This window comes from Parasteatoda tepidariorum, chromosome 9, assembly GCF_043381705.1.
Source record: "Parasteatoda tepidariorum isolate YZ-2023 chromosome 9, CAS_Ptep_4.0, whole genome shotgun sequence".
NCBI lineage: Eukaryota > Metazoa > Arthropoda > Arachnida > Araneae > Theridiidae > Parasteatoda > Parasteatoda tepidariorum.
In genome coordinates this window covers 51,033,809-51,055,189 of record NC_092212.1, presented here as the reverse complement: position 1 = coordinate 51,055,189, position 21,381 = coordinate 51,033,809, and the positions used below count along the sequence as shown (strand labels likewise).

General features: G+C 29.9%; 1 protein-coding gene across 1 annotated transcript in view; it reads right to left on the bottom strand.

Moving 5' to 3' along the window:
• The window catches only part of LOC110282984 (putative leucine-rich repeat-containing protein DDB_G0290503), a 90,093-nt gene that overhangs the window by 20,515 nt on the left and 48,197 nt on the right, over positions 1-21,381 (bottom strand). Inside the window, exons 15-18 of the mRNA XM_071185811.1 lie at positions 15,016-15,066; positions 10,423-10,551; positions 4,383-4,433; positions 1,985-2,113 (exon numbers count right to left, since the gene is read on the bottom strand). Of these exons, the coding sequence (XP_071041912.1) occupies positions 1,985-2,113; positions 4,383-4,433; positions 10,423-10,551; positions 15,016-15,066 (360 nt within the window). The remainder of the gene's footprint in view (positions 1-1,984; positions 2,114-4,382; positions 4,434-10,422; positions 10,552-15,015; positions 15,067-21,381) is intronic.

The window sequence follows — 21,381 nt, the reverse complement described above, 5'->3', positions numbered from 1 at the left end:
AATTCAAATAAACTGAATGTTGGATCGAAAACCAAATCTTTTTTTATTCTTTAAATCAATTATTTTAAAATTTATTTGTTCATCGAAAATTCAGTACAAAAAGCTAAAAATTAGGACAAAATATTTCTCATGAAGAAAGAATGATGTTTGGAATTTATTTTTTATTTCATCATTAACAATACGTCAAACAGTTATATTTGCTGGAAATATATGCAAATTAATCTATGCAATTGGTGAAAATATTTTTGTTGAAATGAGAATGCAATTGAACTGTTACAACTGTTATGAATGGTTACGAAAAAAAATTGAATCAAAAACTTCTACTACATATAATAATGCATTATTAGAATAAACATATTTTTCAAATGGTATTATTTTTTTCCTAAGGCATTTTACTTAAATATTTTAAAGATAAAACAACCAAACTCTCAAATAAATAATGGACATAATTAATTAGAAATAACTATAATTACAGGACTCCCAACATTTTTCAATCAGAGAAAAAGACGACAATTTGTAGCTAAAAAGTGTACTGTGGAAGGCCAGTCAAAGTTTGAAAAGAGGAATTCAGAGGATCATTTACAGTTAAAACTGTTTATGTTCAGGTCCCACAATAAATGAGTTAGTTAGGGTTTTTTACATAAATATTAGCAAATCAGTTACACTCAATTCATTTAGATAGAAGATCTAATTAACAAATAACAATTAGCGAATAATTTTTTGCTATTTAAAAAATTTAAAATAGATTATTAAATTTTTTTTAATATAAAATATTGGAATTTTTATGTAGTTTAAAATAATGAAACCTGCGGGTAAGGCTATTTGTATGAGCCATTGTTGTTGTTGTGGCTTATCCTCCAATGCCTGACGAAGTCAGACAAGGTACATCAGACCGTTGACCCTAAGAAAATCGAAGACCAGAAGGGGGGATAAGTATATGTCCTCTACAGTCCAGGTTGTGTTCGGAAGAAGCCTGCTCAGTTTGAGATTTGGAGCAGACCTCGAAGATTCTCCTGTCTTCGAAAAAAGAGAGACTTTTTGTGTGGCTGCTTGCTAATCTGGAAATTGCGGTTTTAGAAGCTCTGTCACAATTGAGGGTGAATGAAGAACCTGGCTCTTTGCCCTCATACCAGTGATGGCATGGAGAAATCTACCACCCCTTCGAAATTTCTGAATTAACTATGAATTGATGTTCTAGGAAGGTAAGAGTTGAAGAGGAATTATTAAAAATGAAGCCCTCCTTGGCCAGTACCTCCGCCTGCTCATTGCCGTATATATCAACATGAGAAGGGGTCCACTGAAAATAAATTTTGAAATGAGCTTGAGAAGGATAGAAATACTAGTTTGATCTCCAATTGCACTCCAGTTGTGGAGGTGTAGGAGAGAGCTGTGAGTGTCCGAAAAGATCCAGAGGTCCTCGAAGTCATTTTCATTGAAAACAGCTTCAAAGACTTGTTCAATTGCTATTAATTCATTCTTGAAGAGCGATGAGAAGTCAGGATTGCGTTGGCAGATAGACAGTTTCCTCCCGGTTTCTAGATGTAGATGTTTAATTCCTAAAACAGAGTTTAAATTCCGAGGCAAAGTTTGACAATTCAGAGTTAAGGTTCCTTTCCATTTCAATTAAATTGGTACCAGAGCACCAGAGAACAATGTCGTCGGACAAACAAACCAATTCCTACACCAGTGGGTGAAAATTTCTCTATACCAGCTAAATATAGAGAGAAAAGCATTGTACAGAGTATTGAGACTTGAGGAACTTCCTGAAGCTTGACTCGGTCAGAAAAAGTCTTGTTAAAGTCTATGAGCCATGGATATAATTAGTTGACGGTTGCTAAATTTAAACTAACAAATTTCAGGATTTTTACATTTTTATTTGTAGAAAATTCAATACAAAAAGCTAAAAATCAGGACAAAATATTTTTCACCAATAGGATTGGGACAACTACGAACCCTGTAAAATGTAACCGGTAGTTTAACTTACCATCACTTTCAATCGAATAATCTTCATCACTGTCATTATCGGATATAATATTATCGAATTGTAGATGCATATTTTTGCCTTCTGTTAGCCAATCAGATTGTATTTCATCTCCAATTTGTACAGCAAAATCTAGAAGGAAAAAAAATTTTTTTTTAGTGATAGTATATTCACATCAATGTACAACTTTGATGTGACAAAATGCCTTAAGCGAAATTTTATTTGTTCTAAAACACGTTTAACATAAGAAAAAATTTAAAACAACACAAGAAATATTAAGCAACAATAACAATTTCATTTTTGACTTACAAAATGTATAACATATTAATAAAAGCTTCTAAAAACTACCAATTCATTTATCATGAAACAATTCTAAAAATTGAAGTTAAGAATAAATCTTAGTCGGAATCAAAATTTCCTAAATGAAGGCAATAACAATTAATTAATAAAGGCATTTAAATGAAGGCAATTAAATGGTGGCAATAAAAATTTGTAAATTAAAGCAATAGGGAGAAAAAGTTTGAATAAAGCACAAATGAAAGTACAGAAATGGATATACAATAGCTTCAGTTCTGTAAACAAAAACTTTCCTCTGTGCCTAAACACCAAGTAAATTAGTGCTTGATGCTGAGGAATGTATTTGATGATGGAAAATGACAATAGGTTTTTAGACACTAAGAAAGAAACTCGTTTATGGAACTAAAACTACAGAGCATCTATTTCTATACTTTCACTTGTGCTTTATCCAAGTTTTTTTTCTTTTGTTTGCACAGCACAAAGTACATCCTATCCTTTTTTGATTTTTTGCAAATACTTATTTTTCAAAAACCGTGAAACCAATTTTATAAAGTTTTTTGTCTTATCATTCAAAACTACACTATTTAAGACATTGAAAAATTGAATGATGAATGAAATGAATTTTTTCCCAAATTTTTAAAGCAATAATTTTGGGATCAATTTTAAAATCCAAAGGGTTTGTTCAACTTCATTGAATGTTTTTTAAGTTATGACAAAAAAAAAAATTCATTTTTATAAAAGTGTCTTCATCCCCATAAATACTTAAGCTAGGTTTATGAAACTTTGCGCAATTATTGCATATTATAACCAAAACAAGTCCTAATTTGCAAAATTATTACTATATTTTTTGACATAAGGTATTCAAAAAGATTTTTTTTTCGTTCGTTTTTTGTTGACGGTTCCTCAAACCTCAAAAAGCCTTAAGCTTCAATGATATGTATGAATAATCTGAACTCCACTTTTAAATTTACAAACGGATTTTCTATGTAATTTTTGAGAAATATCAAAAAATGTGTTAGCATCGAAGTGTTTCCATTATTTTGTTCAACACCTATATTAATTTTTAAAAATAAAAACTGGAATCAATATTAATAACAACAAAAAAATTCATGTCTTTTAAAAATGGGATAAATTTTGTGTTATGCAAGATATTTTTTTAAACTATAATTAGTATGTAAGCCCTATTAATGTTTTTAAATTTTGAACTAATTTAAAAGCTATAAAAATTGTGCCAAGTAAATACATTTTCAATTATAAGAATCGGGATTTATTTTTTACTTTTTTAATTTAATCAGATAAAATATTTAACCCTCTGTCTCAAAGGAAATGGTTTCTTCATGTTACCATTAGAAAGTTTAATTAACTAAACATATTTCACACCATAACATACATCTTACAATATTTTCTAGAATAGTAGTTGCATCAGAATACTCACAGCAGTATATAACTTTTACGTTACGCATATTTAGGAGATCTGCATAACATGGTTAAACTCTAATATTGAAAAAAGGAAAGAAATGTAGAAGACAGATTTTATTTCTTAAAAAAAATGCTCTTCTTCAGTAGCCTATGCATGAGACACTTGCTGTACATGAACTTAAGGTTAGGTGCCTGCTACTGACCTATGAAAAAGGCATTTAACAAAAAAATATAATTACTCTGAAAAAAAGGGCGTGGTTAATTAAGAAAATTTTTGTTCCAATACTGATTCAGCAATGATTCATTCAGCTGAGGAGAAGATATAGAAGCAATTCCATATTATGCTGACTTAGATTTATCTGGAAAACGTTTCAGATTTCATTCTCAGAACCACTAGTTTTCCCAAGTTTTCAGTAGTCTAGTTTTCCTTATTTCTTTTTTAGTGAAAATAATTTTAAAAATTTTTTGAAGATTCTTTCAAAATCATCCATTCATCGAAATTGTAAGACCTGAACAACAACAAAAAAATATGAGGAATACCAGTATAAAACACTAAAAATCAGGACAAATAAAGGCATAACATTTTGTATCAGGAAAACTATGAACCCTGCAAATAATAAATACACAGAAATAAAATACTAAGTAAAGAAATAAACTATCAACTTTTCTTTTAAATTAATGTTACCTTTTAGCTTTGATATACATTCTTCTGGCAAGTCAAAATCATCCTCTTCTTCTGAAAACAAAATTTTTATGGCTAATAATTATGTTTAATTCAAAATGCATGATTTTTAACAATTCTTTCTGAATAAAATATAGTATAGAAATAAACATAGAATAAAACAGATTTTAAACAATCAATAAGAGATTACAAAAAATAATATAGCAACCATGTAATGAAAGAGATTACAATTGATGCATAATAATAAAAAATATAAAATATTTGTGTAACATTATTCAGTTCCATGTTTTCTCTACATTTTTGAACATATATATATATGCGCGCCATTTTTGATGCAAATCCTGCTATGAGAGATGATCAAAACAAGAATGAGAGTGTAGATTCACCAAATGTTACTAACTTTCCGATTCAAAATGCCAATTTTATGTCACCACAGCAAAATGTAAAATTGCCGACAATAAAATTAGAGCCATTTCGTGGCGACATTGAACGTTGGCAATGTTTCTGGGAACAATTTAAAACGTCGGTAGTTGATAATCCAAAACGATTGGTTGATGGCATAATTATTATTGCAGATACCTATGAAACCACTAAGAATCTACTCATTGACAAATATGGTGACAAAAATAGAATTATTCAATCTCACTTGGATTTTTTTAGAAAATGTAACACCAATCCGCAATCCATCGTCGACATCACTGAATGAAGTTTATATTGAATGCAACAGAAGGGTACAGGCTCTATGTGCTTCGGGCAAAGATATTGACGCAAACGGTAGAGTTTTATCTCCTAAAATTTTATTTGCATTCCCTGACGATATTTGTAGCCGATGGGTTATTCATTCACACAACTAATAAATTTTCTTGTCGAAGAAGTAAAGATGGCCCTTACAACAAGCAAGATTAAAGGTTTTATGTCTTAAAATCCATCTTAGAAAACTTCAATGTAAATTGCAAGCCAATTACTAAAATTAAGAAACCTTCACCCTTCTGCGAAACTTTAGGATATTAGCTTCAACAGTGCAACTCTGTTACAGACATAGACACACGAATACAGAAATTAAAAGCTACGAATAGACTTTTTTGTGCACTGGATGCGGGCACACAAAACAGAGCTGTGCTCGTAAGGAAAAAGCTTGTTGTGTGAAATGCAAGAAAAAGCAACATGTTTCAATTTGTAAGAACAGTGTTGATCACCCAGGTACTACGTCTACTCACAAGATCGATATTGCTACACCCAACACTGTGCATTTGCAAACTGTAAGAGTTTTCATATCGAGCCCGACTGGTGATACAAGATTGACCTGTTGTCCTGAATGGAGGTAGCCAGTCTAGTTTCATTCATAATGATCTTGTTGATAGTTTGAAATTAACAGTTATTTCTACAAAACCATTGGAAGTGCATGGATTTCAATCTATAACAAATGTTTCCTACGTGAGACAAAAAGTAAAGTTTCTACCATCGAGAATTTGGAATGAGTCTTCAGTTAATATTGAAGCATTTGAAAGTTCCAATGAATATGCGTCACATCCATCTGCTCCAACTGTTGTTTCACAGTTCGCATTCCAGAAAAGAATGAAACTAGCTGACCTTTACAATAACTCACAAAATCTACCTATACAAGTTTTGAATGGTGCTGTTTTATACTGGCAAGTACTGAACACAGAAGCTCCAGTTATGCTGTTAGAATCACTTGCATTGGTTCTATCATATTTTGGGTGGATTCTGAGTGGACCTCGATCATGCTTAACAGTTTTCAATGTAGCTACTGTAAACTACCCCAACACTTTCACTCAACAAGAACCTATCAATGAAAGTGTACATTACTTCTGGGACAAGGAAACAATTGGAATCACAACTTCCCAGGATAGAGAAATGTCTAAACATGATTTGACTGTTTTGAAGAACTTTCGTGACCCATTTAAATTAGTTGATAATCGTGGGGCCGCATCATGAACTTGAAAAGCTACAGTCTCAACAATACCAATAAACAAATCTACTGCTGAGAACAGATTTCAATTACTTAAAAAAAAGCTGGCATCAAATGAATCTTTGAAGACACAGTAGTAAAAATGCATGTTGAATTACATTGAACAAGGATATGTTGAAGTTTGCCCATCTGCAGATGAAACTGAAAACACCATGTACTATCTGCCACATCATGCAGTGAAAAAGAAGCAGCACGATGATATAAAGTGGAGAATCGTATTTGACCCCTATTACCCTCCCCCCCGCTGGATCCGCCACTGTTCCACTATGTTGCAAGTTTATACGATCCCTTAGGACTGTTTACATCATTCACGATAATTGGAAAGATACTCTTTCAAGATACCTGACTTCTTGGAATCAACTAGGATGAAATCCTGCCGACAAACTTGGCTACTATGCGGCATACAGATACAGCACAGCTCGATGCCATTTGCTCTAAAAAAAATTCCTCGTTTCATAGGACTTTCACCGCTTGCTTCCTTTAGTATTCATGTGTTTTGAGCTACATCTGAGCGACCTTATGGCACGGTTTTGTACATAGTTACTTCTAATAATAATCAATAAAGTATTTATTTAGTTTGCAGCCGCAATAGACTTGACTTGAACCTATAAAGAAAGTTATTCTTCCCCACTTAGAGCTTTTAGCAGCTGTCATTGGTACCAGGCTGCTGAAATATTTTTACAATGAAACTGGATTGCTGCCATCCATTGCCACATTATGGAGCGACTCTGAAGTCAGCCTTGGTTGAATTTGGGGTAATCCCAACAGATGGAAAACATTTGTGTGCAACAGGGTAACAGAAATCATTTCATACACTGACTCCTCACAGTGGTGGCATTGCCCAGAACAAGACAATCCAGCGACAAACTATCAAGAGGCGTTCCATCATCCACGCTGAAAGATCTCAACATCTGGTGGAATGGACCCAATTAGCTGACTGAACAAACAGAAAGCTGGCCAGATTCTAAAAAGATTGCTTTCACAATTAGGAGGTAAAGAAGAATAAAGAAATTCAAACATTTCCAATACTAATTTTCAACCCATCATAGATGCAAAGAACTACAACTCCTACTTCAAACTGCTACATGTTACTGCATGGATTCTAAGCTTCATCTCGAACTGTAGATCTTAAGACAAGAAAGTTGGGGAACTTGACACTGCAGAATTTACGATGCTAGAAATTACTGGATACAGATGGTTCAGAAAGAGTTATTTCCATAAGAGCATGAAGCTTTACCAACATCCAAGCCACTGCCAAAAATTTCAAACATTACAAAATTCAACCCACTATTTGAAAATAAATTAATACGTATTGGTGGTAAATTATATTTTTCGAGTTTATCAGAGTCCCCAAAACATCCAATTTTGCTGCACGGATCTCATCATTTCACAAGTCTGCTAATACGTCAAACACGTATCAAAATGCACCACCTAAGTGTCAGAATAATGCTTTAGGAGCTACGTTCAAAGTTTTATATTCTACGAGGCCGACAAGTGACTCACAAATGCTTACGGTGTAAGATGTCACGAGCAATTCGCTGCACTGAAATTGAAGTTCCTCTACCAGCTGATAGAATTAATCCAGTTACACCATTTTTCAAAACAGGAATAGATTTTGCCGGCCCTGTACATATTTGCACTTTGAATCCTTCAGATTCAGCTTACATAGCACTGTTAATGTGTGCAATGACAGAGCCTTACATCTCGAACTTGTATCAGATCTTTAGACAGATAAGTTTCTGTTAGCATTGTAGCAATTTGTGGGTCATAGAGGATTACCACATACCATCTATAATGACAATGCTACCACTTTCCAAGCTGTAAATAAGGAGCTAATACTTCTATGGAACCTACTAAAGAGCAACAGTTTTATGCTCATAATGGCATAATTTAGAAATTCATCGCACCTAAAGCGGCTTGATGAGAGAGCCTAATAGGATTAGTGAAAAATTGTCTTCGTAAATCTCTTGGTATGGCACAAAATTAGTCAAAGAAAATATATCAACTGTCCTTATAGGATAGAAGGAGCCTTAACAGCAGACCCCTAGTATATGAAAAAAGAGATGAAGACAACACAGAAGCCTTGACACCGGCACATCTCCTAACAGGTAGAAAATTAACAGCTATACTCACAAATCTGAATAACAATCCAAGACTTATGAAACTTTACAAACAACAAGACGTGGGGGATATATTTTGGAAAAGATGGTCCAAAGGATATCTGCTGCAACTGCGCTCTTATCACCAAGTTCACAATATTCATAACTTCTTCAACATCCTCACAAGAGATCTTGTGCTACTACAAGAACACGTCAGAGCCAGACACATGTGGAAGAAAGCCTGGCTTAGCAATCAAATTAAAGGACATGATGGGGAAATTTGAACATGTGTGTTAAAAGCAGGTTGAAAGACTATAACTTGACGTACACAGCTGGTCAATCCTCAAGGTTGACCAGGGTGGGGAGGATGTTGCGACATCAGTAACGAGAATGGAGAGCTAGTCTAAATAATCATAACTCTGGTTGGTTAAGTTAATTTTCTTAATAAGTTATAATTAATAAGTTACTTTTTCTCAAAATTTCTAAATTCTTATATAGATTGAAATAATGAATTCTGTAGGTTAGGCTAGGCTAGTTGTTTATACCAAAAATATAATTAGTAAATAGTCACCAAGTTTTAAGTACAAAATTCTGTGATTTTTATTAGCATTATTAATTCAAATAAACTGAATGTTGGATTGAAAATCAAATCTTTTTTTTATTCTTTACATCAATTATTTTTAAATGTATTTATTTTTATGAAATTTAGTACAAAAAGCTAAAAATTAGGACAAAATATTTTTAATCAAAAATATTATCAAGAAGGAATCATGTTTGATATTTATTATTTATTTCATCATTATCACTTTTAAAATAAGATTTTATGTGAAACNCTAGCATTATTAATTCAAATAAACTGAATGTTCGATTGAAAATCAAATCTTTTTTTATTCTTTACATCAATTATTTTTAAATTTATTTGTTTATAGGAAATTTAGTACAAAAAGCTAAAAATTAGGACAAAATATTTTTAATCAAAAATATTATCAAGAAAGAATCATGTTTGAAATTTATTATTAATTTCATCAATAACACTCTTAAAATTAGATTTTATGTGAAACAGTTAAATTTGTTGGGATAGGGCTACAATTAGTTTAGTTTTGAATTAATTTTTAATATATTCAAATGCTGAAAGTGAAGCTGATTAAGGGTTGAGCCAAAATGTAAACGTAAAAGAACTGGAAAGGGGTGTTATGAATGGTTACGAAAAAAATTTGAATCAAAAAATTCTATTAGATATAATAATGCAATTTTTTATAAATGTATATCCTTTTCACAATTTATTTAATGCATTAATAGAATAAACATATTTTTCAAATATTATTATTTTTTCCACAAGCATTTTACTTAAATACTTTAAAAATAAAACAACAACCAAAATCTCAAATAAATAATAGACATAATTAATTAGAAATAACTATAATTACAGGGCTCCCAACATTTTTCAACCAGAGAAAAAGACGACAATTTGCAGCTAAAAAGTGTACTATGGGAGACAATTCAAAGTTTGAAAAGAGGAATTCAGAGGATCATTTACAATTAAAGCTATTTATGTTCAGGCAATAAATGAGTCAGTTAGGGTTCCTTACATAAACATTAGAAAATCAGTTACACTCAATTCATTTAGATAGAATATCTAATTAACAATTTTTCAATAATATAATTTTCTAATTTAAAAAATGCAAAATAGATTATTAAGCTTCTTTTTTTTAATAAAATATCTGAATTTTCATGTAGTTTAAAATAATAAAACTTGCGGGTAAGGCTATTTGTTTCAGCCATGGATATAATTAGTTGATAGTTGCCAAATTTGAGCAAACAAATTTTCTAATTTTTACAATTTTATTTGAAGAAAATTCAATACAAAAAGCCAAAAATCAGGACAAAATACTTTTCACCAGTAGGATTGGGACAGCTACAAACCCTGTAAAATGTAACCGGTAGTGTAACTTACCATCACTTTCAATCGAATAATCTTCATCGCTGTCATTATCGGATATAATATTATCGAATTGTAGATGCATATTTTTGCCTTGCGTTAGCCAATCAGATTGTATTTCATCTCCAATTCGTTCAGCAAAATCTAGAAAGAAAAAAAAGATTTTTTTTTAATGAGAGTACATTCACATCAATGTACAACTTCAATGTGACAAAAGTTTTTAAGTAAAATTTTATTTTTTCAAAAACACTTTTAACACAACTAAAAATTCAAAAAAATAAAAAAATATTAAGTAATAATAACAATTTTATTTTTGACTTTCAAAATGTATAACATATTAATAAAAGTTTCTAAAAACTACCAATTCATTTACCATGAAAAAATTATAAAAATTGAAGTTAAGTATAAATCGTAGTCAGAATCGATATTTTTTTAATGAAGGCAATAAAAAAAAAATTTTGTAAATTAAAGCAATAGGGAGAAAAAGTTTGAATAAAGCACAAATGAAACTACTAAAATGGATATACTATAGTTTCGGTTCTAAAGCAAAAACTTTCCTCTGTGCCTAAACACCAAGTAAATTGGTGTTTGATGCTGAGGAATGAATTTGATGATGGAAAATAACATTAGCTTTTTAGACACTAAGAATGGAACTCGTTTATGGAACTAAAACTATGGAGCGTCTATTTCTATACTTTCACTTGTGCTTTATCCAAGTTTTTTTTTTCTTTAGTTTACATAGCACAAAGTATATCCTATCCTTTCTTGATTATTTGTAAATACTTATTTTTCAGCGACTGTGAAGCCAATTTTATTAAGTTTTTTGTTTTATCATTCAAAATTACACTATTTAAGGCAATGAAAAATCTCCCAAACTTAATTCCATTTTTTCCCAAATTCTTAAAGAAATAATTTTGGGATCAATTTTAAAATCCAAAAGTTTTGTTCAACTTCATTGAATGTTTTTTAAGTTATGACAAAAAAAATATTTCGTTTTTTATAAAAGTGTCTACATCCTCATAAATACTTAAATAAATTTTGAGCAATTATTGCATATTATAACCAAAAAAATAGTCATAATTTCAAAATTTATTACTATATTTTTTGACATAAGGTGTTCAAAAAGATTTTTTCCTTTCGTTCTTTACTGACGGTTCCTCAAACCTCAAAAAGCCTTAAGCTTCAATGATATGTATGAATAATCTAAACTCCACTTTTAAATTTACAAACTGATTCTCTATGTAATTTTTGAGAAATATCAAAAAATGTGTCAGTATCGAAGTGTTTCCATTATTTTGTTCAACACCTATATTAATTTTTAAAAATAAAAACTGGAATCAAGATTAATAATAACAAAAAATTACATGTCTTTTAAAAATGGGATAAATTTTGTGTTATCTAAGATATTTTGTGAAATTAATTATTCATTTTTGTAAACCCTATTAATGGTTTATAAATTTTGAACTGATTTAAAAAAGCTATAAAAATTGTGCCAAGTAAATATATTTTCAATTATAAGAATCAGGATTTATTTTTTACTTCTTTAATTTAATCAGATAAAAAATTTAACCCTCTGATTCAAAGGAAAAGGTTTCTTCATGTTATTGTTAGGAAAGTGGTGCATAGTGGCTTTTTCAGTACAAATTTGGCCAAAAACTCAAAGCTTTTAGCATTACTGAATTAAATATGAAAATTAAGAATTTAAAAATTAAACTAAATATTTTCCTGTAACTAATTTTCTTTTCTAATAAAATATCTAGAAAAAATATATACAAATTATTTGTTTACCAAATAATTCAACAAACAGGCTTTGTAATGGTTTAAAATAAAAAAAAATGGAACAACACTTTACAAAAAAAAAAAATCAGAATAATATCATGACATTTTAATGGTGCAATACATACAACCATACTGGTGTCTTATAGGTCTCTACAAAAAGTTACTCCCCTACCTGAACGATTAATGGAGTAGGCGGAGGATCTCTATTGAAAAAGCACACCTGCTCATGTAGATCATTACTCGCCAAATCTCCATGATGCCAAAGACCATAAAGGGTCTCAAATGGAAAATCGATTAAGCTTGCTTTTGAGCGACATTGTTGATTAATTCTTTCTTTAGTCGGACAGTGAAACATGCGGAATTTTTTGGAGGCGCAAAGGGATTTTTAGGGAGAAAAGATTTCTTATTCTCCTCTTATTCTCGTATAAAAAGGGATAAATTAGTAAAAAGTAAAGAAATTTAACTCGATAAAAATTATTCAAAGATTTCAAAAATAATTTTATAAAAATTATAAATTATATAATGAATTAATAATTACACAATAAATTAATAATTATACAATGAACCATACAGACTAGATTATTTTTAAGAAGGAGAAATGAAGGGCAAAAAAACGTCATATGCTAATTTTAAAATTTTGTTTCATGCGACATATTGCTTTAATTCTCTGCAACATAGAGAAAAGACGAATGCAACACTCAATGTACTAAAATTAAAAAAAAGTAAAGAAGTTGATCAGAAATGATTTTAAAAAACTCTTTGATTTCACGAATGCTTACGTATGGTGATAAAACTTGGAACCCGACTTTTCTGGACGTAGGAAATAGATTTCTGAATATAATTATAGATAGAAATAAGTGAAAAAAACTGATAATTTATAGTTATTTACGTGCAAAAAAAGTACTTTAAAACTAAATCATACATGAACCACAAACTAAATTAAAAATTTACACAAAAATAAACAGGAGATAAAAAAAGGTAAAGCAAAGGCCATCTTCTAAACGAGCTATCAGAAGTACAAAAATACATAGATTGTAAACAAAATTCTAATTAGTGCCGTTTTACGGTGTCTTTACTACTTAATTCTATATAGGTATATACCTAATATTAATAATATTATGCATGAAATTACTATCAAATAAAAAAGTAACCAATAAGTCTTACTTTTTTTTAATGTTTACTCCAAAGAACAAAATTTTATAACAATTGGTAGCTAATGCAGAAAAAGACTTTTCAACACAATACGATAAATCTCAAAAATTGTAGTTTTTGTAACTCAACCAAACAAATCCAATTTTGGTCATGAAATCGTAATAATTATGAATAAATCATAACAGTTGGAAAAACTGAATACATCGTAATCTGGGTACAAAGATCACCAAATTAAAAAGAACTAAATTTGATAGCATAAATGCTGAGTTTCATTTCCATACGATGACTGAAAGGCTTAAAAATGACTATAAGTGTGAACGAGGAGTAATAAGTGGACAATCTTTAAATTCGAACTTTTAGATGTTTGCAATTTTTAAGAATTATTAATTGTTCAATATTAAATAAAATTTAAAAAAGATAAAACAATAAACGTTAAAAGCATTGACAGCAATCTGAAAAAAGAGTGCAATACGACTTTATTATATCATATTTTATGATAATGAAAACCATAAGTGAATACAAACTTTTATTTTAAATAAAAATTATGCAAAGTTAAAGGCATTGAGGAAACGAATTCCCACTACTCAGGCGGAAAATGGTTAACTTAGCTTCTTTTCTTTTCAATTATATACATATATACTTTGCTTTGGCTATATGAATACAATATTAGATATGACATTTTTTAGGATATAATCGAGGGAGCTGATGATTAGATTATATTTTTTCATTATTTTATTTTTCTCTTTTTCTTCTTCTTTTTAATAATAAAAATTTTTAAAAAAAATTTTCTTCTCTTTTTGTAAATCTTTATTATATTTTTTCCATGTTTTCTTTACATTTTTAACAGTAAAAGAAACCAAAATAATACCCAATTTTAAGTATTCTAAAAAAATTCCAACAATCACATCATTTTTAGAACAAAATAATAGCTCATTTATAAAAAATGCAGATTATATACCTTAAATAAACATATTTCACACCAAAACATACATCTTACAATATTTTCTAGAATAGTAGTTGCATCAGAATACTCACAGCAGTATTTATCTTTTATGTTAGGCATATTTAGGAGTTCTGCATAACATGGTTAAACTCTATTATTGAAAAAAAGGAAGAAATGTGGAAGAAAGATTTTATTTCTTTAAAAAAAATTTCTCTTCTTCAATAGCCTAAGTGTGAGACACCTGCTGTACATGAACTTAGGGTCAGGTGCCTGCTACTGACCTGTGAAAAAGGTATATAACTAAAGAAATATAACTACTCTGAAAAAAAGGGTGTGGTTAGTTAAGAAAATTTTTGCACCAATACTGATTGAGCAATAATTCATTCAGCTGAGGAGAAGATAAAGAAGAAATTCCATATTATGCTGACTCAGTTTTATCTGGAAAACGTTTCAGACTTCACTCTCAGAACCGCTAGTTTTCCCTAGTTTTCAGTAGTCTAGTTTTCCTTAATTCTTTTTTAGTGAAAATAAGATGATTCTTTTAAAATCATGCATTCATCGAAATTGTAAGATCTGAACGACAACCAAAAAATATGAGGAATACCAGTATAAAACACTAAAAATCAGGACAAATAAAGGCATAACATTTTGTATCAGGAAAAATATGAACTGTGCAAATAATAAAGACACAGAAATAAAATGGCCCATTAACTTTTCTTTTTAATTAATGTTACCTTCTTCTTCTGATACAGATTCTTCTGACATGTCAGAATCATCCTCTTTTTCTGAAAATAAAATTTTTATGACTAATAATTAATTATATCAGAATGTTATGTACAGAAGAAAGCATGGAACAAAACAGATTTCAAACAATTAATAAGAGATTGCAAAAAATAGTATAGAAGCAACCATGTAATGGAAGAGATTACAAATTAAGCATATTAATAAAAATATAAAATATTTGTGTAACATAATTCAGTTTCAATTTTAAATTTTGTAAAGTCATTTTGTAAAGTTTGTTTTTAAAAAGTCGGAGAACTTGACACTGCAGAAGTATATGAGAGAAATTATCGGATACAAATGGTTCAGAAAGAGTCATTTCCATTAGAACATGAGGTTTTATCAACATCCAAGCCACTACCAAAGAATTCAAACATTACAGAATTCAATCCTCTATTTGAAAATAAAAATTATACGTATTAGAGGTAAATACACTTTTCAAGTTTATCAGAGTCCCAAAAACATCCAATTCTGCTGCACGGATCTCATCATTTCACAAGTCTGCTAATACATCAAACACATATCAAAATGCATCAAAGTGTCAGAATAGTGCTTTCAGAGCTACTTTCAAATTTTTGGATTCTAAGAGGCCGACAGGACATTAAACAACTGATTCATAAATGCTTACGATGCAAGATGTCATGTGCAATTGCTGCACTCAAATTGAAGCTCCTCTACCAGCAGATATAATTAATCCAGTTACACCATTTTTCACCACAGGAATAGATTTTGCCGGCCCTGCATATATTCACACTTTGAATCCTTCAGATTCAGTTTACATAGCACTGTTTACCTGTGCAATGACAGAGCCTTACATCTCGAACTTGTATCACATCTTTAGACAGATAAGTTTCTGTTAGCATTGTAGAAATTTGTGGGTCATAGAGGATTACCACATACCATCTATAATGACAATGCTACCACTTTCCAAGCTGTAAATAAGGAGCTAATACTTCTATGGAACCTACTAACATTCATTCGGATAGAAAATCTAATTAACGAGATAACAATTAACGAATAATTTTTTAATGATATAATTTTCTAATTTAAAAAATGTTTTTTTAAAATAAAATATCTGAATTTTTATATAGTTTAAAATAATGAAACCNTGATAGCATAAATGCTGAGTTTCATTTCCATACGATGACTGAAAGGCTTAAAAATGACTATAAGTGTGAACGAGGAGTAATAAGTGGACAATCTTTAAATTCGAACTTTTAGATGTTTGCAATTTTTAAGAATTATTAATTGTTCAATATTAAATAAAATTTAAAAAAGATAAAACAATAAACGTTAAAAGCATTGACAGCAATCTGAAAAAAGAGTGCAATACGACTTTATTATATCATATTTTATGATAATGAAAACCATAAGTGAATACAAACTTTTATTTTAAATAAAAATTATGCAAAGTTAAAGGCATTGAGGAAACGAATTCCCACTACTCAGGCGGAAAATGGTTAACTTAGCTTCTTTTCTTTTCAATTATATACATATATACTTTGCTTTGGCTATATGAATACAATATTAGATATGACATTTTTTAGGATATAATCGAGGGAGCTGATGATTAGATTATATTTTATCATAATTTTATTTTTTTATTTTTCTTCTTCTTTTTAATAATAAAAATTAAAAAAAAAAAATTTCTTCGCTTTTTGTAAATCTTTATTATATTTTTTCCATGTTTTCTCTACATTTTCAACAGTAAAAGAAACCAAAATAACACCCAATTTTAAGTATTCTAAAAAAATTCCAATAATCACAGATCATTTTCAGAACAAAATAATAGCTCATTTATAAAAAATGCGAATTATATACCTTAAATAAACATATTTCACACCAAAACATACATCTTACAATATTTTCTAGAATAGTAGTTGCATCAGAATACTCACAGCAGTATTTAACTTTTATGTTAGGCATATTTAGGAGTTCTGCATTACATAGTTAAACTCTATTATTGAAAAAATGAAGTAAATGTGGAAGAAAGATTTTATTTATTTAAAAAAAAAATTGCTCTTCTTCAGTAGCCTATGTGTGGGACACCTGCTATACATGAACTTAGGGTCAGGTGCATGCTACTGACCTATGAAAAAGACATATAACAAAAAATATATAATTATTCTGAAAAAAAGGGTGTGGTTAATTAAGAAAATTTTTGCACCAATACTGATTGAGCAATAATTCATTCAGCTGAGGAGAAGATAAAGAAGCAATTCCATATTATGCTGACTCAGTTTTATCTGGAAAACGTTTCAGACTTTACTCTCAGAACCGCTAGTTTTCCCTAGTTTTCAGTACTCTAGTTTTCCTTAATTCGTTTTTAGTGAAAATAATTTTAAAAACATTCAGAGGATTCTTTTAAAATCATGCATTCATCGAAATTGAAAGATCTGAACGACAACAAAAAAATATGAGGAATACCAGTATAAAACACTAAAAATCAGGACAAATAAAGGCATAACATTTTGAATCAGGAAAACTATGAACTGTGCAAATAATAAAGACACAGAAATAAAATGACCCATTAACTTTTCTTTTTAATTAATGTTACCTTCTTCTTCCGATACAGATTCTTCTGATACAGATTCTTCTGACATGTCAGAATCATCCTCTTCTTCTGAAAACAAAATTTTTATGGCTAATAATTAATTATATCATTAAAAATGCATGAATTTTAACAATTCTTTTTGAATAAAAAATAGTACAGAAGAAAGCATGGAACAAAACAGATTTCAAACAATTAATAAGAGATTGCAAAAAATAGTATAGAAGCAACCATGTAATGGAAGAGATCACAAATTAAGCATATTAATAAAAATATAAAATATTTGTGTAACATAATTCAGTTTCAATTTTAAATTTTGTAAAGTCGTTTTGTAAAGTTTGTTTTTAAAATGTCGGAGAACTTGACACTGCAGAAGTATATGCTAGAAATTATGGGATACAAATGGTTCAGAAAGAGTCATTTCCATTAGAACATGAAGTTTTATCAACATCCAAGCCACTACCAAAGAATTCAAACATTACAGAATTTAATCCTCTATTTGAAAAAAAATTAATACGTATTAGAGATAAATACACTTTTCAAGTTTATCAGAGTCCCAAAAACATCCAATTCTGCTGGACGGATCTCATCATTTCACAAGTCTGCTAATACATCAAACACATATCAAAATGCATCAAAGTGTCAGAATAGTGCTCTCAGAGCTACTTTCAAATTTTTGGATTCTACGAGGCTGACAGGACATCAAACAAGTGATTCACAAATGCTTACGATGCAAGATGTCATGTGCAATTGCTGCACTCAAATTGAAGCTCCTCTACCAGCAGATATAATTAATCCAGTTACACCATTTTTCACCTCAGGAATAGATTTTGCCAGCCCTGCATATATTCACACTTTGAATCCTTCAGATTCAGTTTACATAGCACTATTTACCTGTGCAACGGCCATAGCCTTACATCTCGAGCTTGTATCAGATCTTTTGACAGATAAGTTTCTGTTAGCATTGCAGCAATTTGTGGGTCGTAGAGGACTACCACATACCATCTATAGTGACAATGCTACCACTTTCCACTCTGCAAATAAGGAGCTAATACTTCTATGGAACACTCTTACAACTACTAAAGTGCAACAGTTTTATGCTCATAATGGTATAATTTGGAAGTTCATCGTACCTAGAGGGGCTTGGTGGGAGCGCCTATTCGGATCAGTGAAAAATTTTCTTCGTAAATCTCTTGGAATGGCACAGTTAGACAAAGAAAGTCTATCCACTGTACTTGTAGGGATAGAAGGCGCCCTTAACAGCTGACGCCTAGTATATGAAAAGGGAGATGAAGACAACATGGAAGCCTTGACACCAGCACATCTCCTAACGGGCAGAAAATTAACAAATATACCCACAAATCTGAATAACAATCCAAGTCTTATGAAATTCTACACACAACAACAAGACATGTGAGACATATTTTGGAAAAGATGGTCCAAAGAATATCTGCTGCAACTGCGCTTTTATCACCAAGTTTACAATATTCATAACTTCTTCAACATCCTCGCAAGAGATCTTGTGTTACTACAAGAACACGTCAGACCCAGACACATGTGGAAGAAGGTCCGGATTACCAATCAAATTAAAGGACCTGATGGGGAAATTCGAACAAATGTGTTAAAAGTAGATGGAAAGACTATAACTCGACCTATACAGCTGGTCATCCCTCGAGGTTGACCAGGGTGGGGAGGATGTTGCGACATCAATAACGAGAATGGAGAGTTAGTCTAAATAATTGTAACTCTGGCTGGTTGTTAGGCAACCAAACGACTTGTTATTAATGTTTTTGTATATTGTCTGTGTGTCAGTGGAAATAAAAGAAAATGATTTTCATACAATTGCTGTAAAAGCTAACACTAGACACAACTAAGAAGATAACAATTAACAAAACAATATAATTTTTAATTTAAAGTATGTAAGACAGATAAGTTATTTTTTCATAAAATTTCTGAATTCTTATACAGATTGAAATAATGAATTCTGTTGGTCAGGCTAGTTGTTTATACCAAAAATATAATTAGTAAATAAAATAGTCACCAAGTTTTAACTACCAAATTCTGTGACTTTTACAAGCATTATTAATTCAAATAAACTGACTGTTGGATCGAAAATCGAATCTTTTTTTATTCTTTAAATCAATTATTTTAAAATTTATTTGTTGATAGAAAATTCAGAACAAAAAGCTAAAAATTAAGACAAAATATTTTTCATCAAGAATATTATCAAGAAAGAATGATATTTGAAATTTATTTTTTATTTCAGCAATAACACTTTTAAATTTACATTCATTCCACGTCAAACAGTTAAATTTGTTGACCTAGGGCTTCAATTAGTTTAGTTTTGAATTAATTTTTAATATATTCAAATACTGAAAGCGAAGCTGATTTATGGTTTTGCCAAAATGTAAATGTAAAAGAACTGCTATGCGTGTTATGAATGGTTACGAAAAAAATTTGAACCAAAAAGTTCCTTTAGATATAATAATGAAATTTTTTATAAATGCATATCCTTTTCATAATTTATTTAATGCAGTATTAGAATAAACATATTTTTCAAATATTATTATTTTTTTCCTAAAGCATTTTACTTAAATATTTTAAAAATAAAACAACCAAAATCTCAAATAAATAACAGACATAATTAATTAGAAATAACTATAATTACAGGACTTCCAACATTATTCAATCAGAGAAAAAGACGACAATTTGTAGCTTAAAAGTGTACTATAGAAGGGTATACATAGCACTATTTACCTGTGCAACGGCCATAGCCTTACATCTCGAGCTTGTATCAGATCTTTTGACAGATAAGTTTCTGTTAGCATTGCAGCAATTTGTGGGTCGTAGAGGACTACCACATACCATCTATAGTGACAATGCTACCACTTTCCACGCTGCAAATAAGGAGCTAATACTTCTATGGAACACTCTTACAACTACTAAAGTGCAACAGTTTNCATTTTAAACTGATATATATATATATATATATATATATATATAAGGAGAGAGAGAGAGGTATATATAACTTGCAGCTAAAAAGAGGACTTTGATGAAACGACCCTTAAAGTTTAAAAAGAGGAATTCAGAGGATCATTTACAGTTAAAACTATTTATGTTCAGGCAATAAATGAGTTAGTTAGGGTTCCTTACATAAACATTAGAAAATCAGTTACACTCAATTCATTTGGATAGAAGATCTAATTAACGAGATAACAATTAACGAATAATTTTTTAATAATATAATTTTCTAATTTAAAATAGATAATTAAGTTTTTTTTTAAAATAAAATATCTGAATTTTTACACAGTTTAAAATAATGAAACCTGCGGGTAAGGCTATTTGCTTGAGCCATGGATATAATTAGTTGATGGTTGCCACATTCAAACTAATAAATTTTTTGATTTTTACATTTTTATTTGCAGAAAATTCAATACAAAAAGCTAAAAATCAGGACTAAATATTTTTCATCAGCAGGATTGGGACAGATACGAGCCCTGTAAAATGTAACCGGTAGTTTAACTTACCATCACTTTCAATCAAATAATGTTCATCGCGATCATTATCGGATACATTATCGAATTTTAGATGCATATTTTTGTCTTTTGTTAGCCAATCAGATCGTATTTCATCTCCAATTTGTTCAGCAAAATCTAGAAAGAAAACAAAATTTTTTTAATGATATTAGATTCACATCAATGTACAACTTCAATGTGACAAAAGGTTTTAAGTAAAATTTTATTTTTTCAAAAACACTTTTAACACAACT